This window comes from Delphinus delphis, chromosome 15 (genome assembly GCF_949987515.2).
Source record: "Delphinus delphis chromosome 15, mDelDel1.2, whole genome shotgun sequence".
NCBI classification, from domain to species: domain Eukaryota; kingdom Metazoa; phylum Chordata; class Mammalia; order Artiodactyla; family Delphinidae; genus Delphinus; species Delphinus delphis.
In genome coordinates this window covers 18,945,554-18,952,980 of record NC_082697.1, presented here as the reverse complement: position 1 = coordinate 18,952,980, position 7,427 = coordinate 18,945,554, and the positions used below count along the sequence as shown (strand labels likewise).

General features: G+C 61.0%; 1 protein-coding gene across 1 annotated transcript; it reads right to left on the bottom strand.

Moving 5' to 3' along the window:
- Window positions 1-218: 218 nt before the first annotated feature.
- Window positions 219-3,645, bottom strand: MAFB (MAF bZIP transcription factor B). The gene has a single exon (XM_060030783.2). The coding sequence runs from the start codon at window positions 3,130-3,132 to the stop codon at window positions 2,161-2,163; it is 972 nt and encodes a 323-aa protein (XP_059886766.1). The 5' UTR covers window positions 3,133-3,645; the 3' UTR covers window positions 219-2,160.
- Between the last annotated feature and the right edge of the window lie 3,782 nt (window positions 3,646-7,427).

Genomic DNA, 7,427 nt, shown 5'->3' with positions numbered 1-7,427 from the left:
CACACTCAAGGGAGATCTTTGCCCAGATTTGTCTGCTTCCCCACTGGCCGGGGGAAGGGTGAGGGTGCCGCCCAAACTGGGGCGATACTTGAAGAGGCAAGAGAAGAAAAGACAGGCGAATGCGGAGTCCTGTAAATAAACATCATTTCCATGGTTTTAATAAGCAAAATAGGAAACCATTTTAATAACCAAAAAACAGAAACCAGTCTGAATAAAACTACAATAGACTAGGTTTTAATATTTTCATATCATAAGCAGGGTTTGAAATTGATCCCTTATTGTACATGAAATAAAAACAATTTCTGTTGAGGCAAATTTGATTTCAACACAGTTGAATCCGTAAAAACCGAAGCTCGTTTCTGATGCAGGACAAATATCCACAATATTTAAAACTGCAAGCACCATGCGGTTCATACAATCTTGTTATTACTGTTAATTTATCAACTAATACAAACTCAAAAATGCATCCGGCCAGCAGCGCCAGCAATTTCAAATGAGAACTAAAAAATACGCTTTCATTTTGGTATTTTTGTCAGTGCAACTTAAATCCTCTTACTGACCTGCAGGGGGGAAAAAAAGTAATAATAAAGAAAAAACACCCAGATCTTCCCTATAACTACTATACAACTGAAGGGGGCGGGGGTAACACCACCAATAACTCTCCCGCTCTCTCAAAAGCAGGGAAAGAAACACACATAACATATTGGTCTAAAGAATGCACTTGAAAGTTGCAAAATTACTTGCCAATGTTTGGGTTTCTGGTACTTTCTGAGTGTGGTGATTGGTTCAACATAAGTTCAGGTCACCGTTGGGCAGTCTGGGCTGGTGAAGCCGGTCACCCGAGGAGCATTTCGGCCCCAGCAATTAGTGCGGGCCTGGAGAGTTTCGTGGGGACCCTGGGGTGATTCTGGTTGCAATAAAAAGCAAACAAGGTCTGTTTTCCTTTCCTATCTTGTTAGGGGTGTCAACGTAGCCCTAAAACCAGGTGATGTGAGGACACTCCCCCGGCCTCCAGGGTGTGAAACTCTGCAGCTGCCCTGCCCTGGTACTAGGGAGCTGGGACCCCAGTCTTCTTTCTCCCAACAAAAACAAAATTGAAAACTAGAACGGGAGGAAAAGAGGACTGAAAGGGGGCAGGGGAGGGGGAGAAAACATGCAATTTCCAAGGGTGCCCCAAGACAGAGTTGTTTTCTGATGCAAATGCCCAGAAGTTTGTTTTTTTGTTTTTTGTTTTTTGTTTTTTTACTTACAAAAAAATGCCATAATAATAAACCCAAACAAAGACACTCAGCTTGCTGCCAGGTTCTCTTAAGCGGTTTGGCGGGGCGGGTATTTACAAGCCTACAGCTCATAGACTGAAACCCGACAAGCAGCCGCCGGAGTTTCCGAACTGCGATCCCTTCTCACCCAAAGAAACAAGGGGGTTATGATCCATGATCAACAACATGCTAAAGTTAAACAAGAAAATGGTACAAAATAGAAATTATTACCATACATGTCCAGCATGCAGGATTAATATTTTTAATGCAGATTTTCGTATTTTTTCTATATAATCGAGCAGGCAATAAAACTGATGAGATTTGCGCGCAGAACGTCCTAACTGAGGCCCGCGTCTCGGGGCTGAGAGCCAGTGTTCTCCGGACCCTGGACAGACAGGTCCGTCTGTCCTTCCTTGCTTCGCTCAGCCTCGCCTCGCGCCTGCCGGGACGCCAGGGTCCCTCTCCTTTCCTCTCCTCGCTGCTCTCTTGCTGGACTGGATTACGCTCCGGGCCGCGAGGAAGCGGCCCCGGCTTAACGCGCAAAGTTCAGGAAGCCAGGAGTCTCCAGACGGCCTTGGCGACTCCTCGCGACTATGCCTTGCCGCCCTCCAGCCTGGAGAAAAGTTGCTCTGGGACTTCCCACCCCCTCGCCTCCCTCTGGCTCTGCTCGAGTCTAGGAGGCGCCGCTGGCGCTCACCGCTCTCGCCTTGGCCAATGTCCCCTGCCTGCCCGCGCGCCCTCCCGTCGCCCGCGTCCCGCGCGCCCTTCCTCCCTCTCCCTCAAGTCAAACAGGTCATGGCTGGGGCCGTGGCAGGGACAGGGTCCGGGGGAGTCCGGGGCTGGGGACACGGGACGGGGAGTCCGGGCCGGGGCAAGGGCGGGGGCCGGGAGCGGCCACGACTCACAGAAAGAACTCGGGAGAGGAGGGGCTGTCGCTGGTGGAGCCCGCCTCCCTGAAGCCGGAGTTGGCGAGTTTCTCGCACTTGACCTTGTAGGCGTCTCTTTCGCGGGCCAGCCGGGACACCTCCTGCTTAAGCTGCTCCACCTGCTGAATGAGCTGCGTCTTCTCATTCTCCAGGTGGTGTTTCTGCTGGACGCGTTTATACCTGCACGACTGGGCGTAGCCCCGGTTCTTCAGGGTCCGCCGCTTCTGCTTCAGGCGGATCACCTCGTCCTTGGTGAAGCCCCGCAGGTGGCGGTTCAGCTCGCGCACGGACATGGACACGAGCTGGTCGTCGGAGAAGCGGTCCTCCACGCTGCTGCTACCACCAGCAGCCGTCGCCGCGGCCGCCGCGTGCGGCCCAGGCCCGGAGTGGCTGGTGGGCAGCTGCTGCGCGGGGCTGGCCGCGCTGGACGGCGGCGGCGACGCTTGGTGATGATGGTGATGGTGCGGGTGCGCGTGTGGGCCCAGCTCGTCGTGCGCCACGCCGGCGCCCGGGTACGCGTGGTGCGGGTGTGGGTGGTGGTGGTGATGGTGGTGGTGCGCACCGCGGAAGCCGTCGAAGCTCTGCAACGGCTGTGGCACTGGGTGCGAGCCTATGAGCGCCTCCACTGCGTCCTCGGGCGTCAGGTTGAGCGCCTCGGGGTTCATCTGCTGGTAGTTGCTCGCCATCCAGTACAGGTCCTCGAGGTGGGTCTTCTGTTCGGTTGGGCTGAAGCTGGGCGACGAGGGCACCGAGCTGCACGGCGTGCTGAGCGGTGTGGACGACACCGAGCCGGCTGGCTGCAGGCGCGTGCAGGGCCGTCCCGGGCGGTCCGCGCGCCCCAGCGGCTCCTTCTTTACGTCGAACTTGAGCAGGTCGAAGTCGTTGACGTACTCCATAGCCAGCGGGCTGGTGGGCAACTCGGGCCCCATGCTCAGCTCCGCGGCCATCGCTCACGCGAGGCGCAGCCGCCGCCGCCGCCCGGGAAACTTTGCAGCCGGCCGGGGCGCGCCGAGCCGGGAGCGGGGGCGAAGAGCGGCGAGCCCGGGAGGTGGGGAGCGGAGGGCGCAGCGGGCCGGGGCCGCCGGCCAAGCCTTTGTCTGGGGACGCGGCGGCGCGCGGGAGAGTCCCGAGGCTGCCTGCGCCGCCCCAGAGCTCGGGGCTGTGGCCGAGCCGGGGCCGGGCCGAGCCGGGAGGGGTGGAGAAGCGAGCGGGGCGCGCGGCCGGGTCGAGGGGTGGCGCCGGGCGAGCGCCCGCCGCTCGCTCTCTAGCTCTCTTGCTCTTGGGCTCTCCCGATCTCAGCCGCTCGCAGCCCGGCGGTGCAGCTGTGCGGGATCCGGCGCAGCCGCTGCCTTTTATCGCCTCCCTGATGTCACCGGGGCGCGGGGGCCCGAGCAGCCCGGCGCGCTGGCCAATGGCTGTACGGGCCCCGCGGACCGGCGGCGCAGGGCGGGGCGCGCCTGACAGCTCCTCCGCCCTCCGTGTCAGCTGACTGGCGGCTCGAGCAGCCGGAGAGCCGCCGAGGCCTGGCGGAGGGCTGGAGCAGAGAGGGACAGCCGGCCCGGGCCCAGCCCCCCACCCCCTCGGTGTCCCGGCCCCCGCCCGCTCGCCTTCGGTGCCAGCCCCCCCCGCCTCCACCACCATAGGCTGGGCCGCTTCGTCCACCCCTTCGCTCGCTCTCCTCCCTCTTTACCCTTGGCTCCCCCAACCCCAGTCCGTGTCACCCCCAGGAGGCTCAGAATGAGCGCCGGGACGACACCTCTCGGGTCCATTGTTCCCAAGCGTCCCCCGCCCAGTGGGGGACGCTCCGTGTGCAGCGCGGCCGCGGGCCGTGTGTGTGCAGTGCGTGGCTGTGTTTTTGCAGGGCTGAGCATGTTTGTGTGTTGGGGGGCAGGGTTGGGGCGCGAAGAGTTGTGTTCAAATCCAACTCAGCCTCAGAGGACACTCCTCGGGCCAAGCGGGAGCCATCCCCCTCCTGGCGGGTGTGGTGGCCGAGCCCCGAGACAGGACTCGGCGGGCCCCGCCGCTCCCCGCACACCCCACCCACAAATGCAGTAGATGAAGGGAGTGGGGAAGGAATCGGCCCAAAGGCTCTGAAGCCCTCTCCCCAGCCAAACGCAGTGAACCCTTAGTTCTCCGAGGTTGGGGGCTGAGGCCAGCCCAGGACGGTGCTCCGGGTGGCTCTTGGCTGCTGGGAAACCGGCCCTGTTTTTGTTTGAACGTTTTGTAACGATTAAGCAGATCCCGGCGTCAGCCAGCCGAGGAGAGGCTCAAACAGGCATAAAGTGCGACCCCAAGTGGCCACTGTGCGCAAAGGCGCGCCGAATCGCGGGGCCCGCAACTGGAAGTCTCGGCCGACGACTCGGACTCAGCTGGGTCTTCCCAACTCGCCCAACCCAAGCCGGCCCGGAACGCAGGCTGTGTGTGCACCGGAGCCCAAGACAGATTCCCCTAGAGCCACGTACAGGTTCTCGGGTCGGTCCTCGGACTCAGCCGCGAGTTCCACGCTGATCTCCCCGCCATGAAACTCCGCGCCCCGGCTCCGGGGATCGGGGGGCGGAGGGGCTGGGAGGGGTGCTCGGCGGCGGCTCCCTGCTCTAGAAGATCCTAGGCCGAGTTAGGCGGATGGCCGAAAGCGGAAACGCCACAGCGAGGGGCCCCAGGGCTGTCAGATGAGAAACCTCCCCCGAGTGCAGACGGGGACCCCTGAGCGCACCGCACTACGGCATCCAGACAGTGCTTGGGCGCTGCGCACCTTCCGTATCGGGTACAGGATGGCCCGAAATAAGAGCTCCCTAGACCCCGGCCCGGGCGCAGAAACCGGATAAATCGCAAATTCGCTGTACCCGGAGACCCGACCCGCCTCCCGCGTCGCCTTCTGCTCTTCAGCTTTGGGCGCGAGCAGCGAAAAGCAGGAGAAGCGCACACTGGGTGAGTGTGTCCAGCCGCTGCCCGTACGGGACCAGCACGACTGACGCAGCGCGTAGGGGTCAGGTGGGCCCACTAATGCGGACGCAGCCAGATTTTTTTTCAAGTGTTAGAAGGTAAAATATTTTCCTCCAATTAATTTTGAAAACTGTCTTCTCTTGCGCCCTCGGTAAGGCTCGAGTGAGGTATGATATTGGGCCGCCTATTTTTAATAAAATGAATATATTTGAACTAAAATTTGGACTGAAAGGTTTGGATCAGCAACTGTAGTGCTGGAAGAGCCCGTCTTCAACCCTCTGCGAGAAGCGTGCTCTCCGCAGAAAGGATCAGGCTGTCTCCAGGGAGAGCTTCCCGGGCGGGCCATGCCGCCGCCCCGCCCCTGCTCGGAGCTGGGCGCTGCGGACCAGCACCCTGCCTGTCCCTGCCGCGTTCTCACGCAGCCAGAGCGTACTCGGATCGCGGCTCAGCAGGGGAACGTTCCGAGGCTACGCTGGGTCGGCCGTCTCGGTTCTATGCAGACTATGGCTGAGGCTACAGGCGGCCAGGTCCGGACAAACGCACTGGCCTCTCCCGGTGACGCTGAACCCCAGCCGCCAGCGCCCTCCTTCCCGTGGACACTGTGGCCTTCTGCGAGTGCAGGGAGGCGGCCGGGCCGGTCTGTGCCCTCATTGTGTCCCCTCTGGTCTGTCTGACCCTTGATGTCGAGGACCAAACCTGAGTCTCGGGAGTGTGGCCCATCGAGGCCCTAGGGTTCCTTCAGCCCCAGCTCTGAGGGTTCTAGCCTCCTGCTCCCCTGCGGGCATCCTGCCACGGTCTCAGAGTCTCTAGCACTCGGGCTTTGTCTGGGCGGCCGCGTTCCTCTTTGTCCCTGTGCCTCTGTCTCGGGTTTCGGATACTCCCTTCCCCTGGGCTCTGACTGAGGCTCTGACTGTCCATCCTTAGGTCCACCTTCCCCAATAACCCGTTTCTTTGCCGCCCTCCCAGCCTAGCCAGTCCCTCTTCTACCCACCCTACCCACAACCACCTCCAACAAAAACTGTTGGAAACTGGGTGAAAGTGAAGCAGACGCTCAGGTTGCTCCGGAGTGAAAGCCGCTGCAGAGCAACCGACCTCACGGTGGGGCCCGGCCTCGCCTTCCTGGCTGCTGCTGCGCTCGGCCGCGCGGTCGCGGCGTCCCAAAGCCTTTGGCATCCCTCTCCCGCCTGCGGACGCCGGCGTCTCCTTTCCGAGCCTGGGGGCTTTAAAGGTCAGAGTGCCGGGCTCCCGGTCGACGCGTACCCGGAGGCTACACGCCATCCCTGAAAGACTAGTGGGGTAATGGGTGGGGGGAAGAAAAGAGAAGGGCTGGTGGGAGAAGTGGAGAGTCGAGGAAGAGAAGTGGAAAGGAAGGAGGCCAGGAGACACAGGAGTAGTACACCAAGCCTCTTCTGAAGGGAAGCTAAGGAGGACTGGTGGCGGCCAGAGACCTCTTCTGAACAGTTTGTTGTCTCTAACCCCCCAAACTCTAATTTGAATTTTTCACCCCTTCTCCCTACCCACCCCAGGTTGAGCCAGAGGCGATGCGTCTGAGCGCACTAACTTGGGATTCTTCAGCTACCGATGGTGATCAAGGAGATGTCCGAGCTACAGCGGAGCCTCGGGGCACCCCGTGTGGAAGTGGGTGAAAAAGTTACTCCCTAAGGGAACGAAGGGTCCACTGCCATTCGCCGGCTTCGAGGTTCGCCGCGCCGCTCCCGGCCGCCCCTGCCCAGCCCGCCCGCTAACCCGAGAGCGGCGCGCTCTCCCGTGCGCCTCCGGTCTAGCGCGGCGCTCCCAGCAGCCGCGTTCAGCCCCGAGGTGCACCGTACACCCTTCGTTTCCAGAGGGCTGCAGGTGTTTGGTGTGCGAGTGGGCGTCTCTGTGCGTGCATGGGTGCAGTGGCAGGCAGTGCGGGAGGTGTGTGGGGCGGTATGGGTGGCGGGTGTTAGGGAAGCACGGCACGCGGAACGCTTCGAATCGCAGAGCCAGCAACTCCCGGCCCCTGCGCCAAGTGCGTTGCAGGATCGTACTATCCCGGGTCGCCAAACGGAAGCCGGTGGTCCCAAGGGCCCCAGGGTGAGTTCTGCCGGGGAGGAACCTGAGTTAGGGGACCCCCAAGAGCCTGCCTTCTGCGTTTGCATCACCCAGATGTCAGATCGCCTGTCTCCTCCAAAGAGCCCTGACATCTCGGCTACCTTTCCTGAGGCCCTTGGGAGGAGGGTATTCTTTCGCTCCCGTTGCCTCTGAGCTTCCCAAGGGCTTCGGCTTCCAGGAAGAGGCAGAAGATAGTTCTCCCTTC

What these genes read in the sequence shown, in the direction of transcription:
- MAFB (XM_060030783.2), bottom strand. Translation starts at nt 3,132, where the DNA reads ATGGCCGCGGAGCTGAGCATGGGGCCCGAGTTGCCCACCAGCCCGCTG.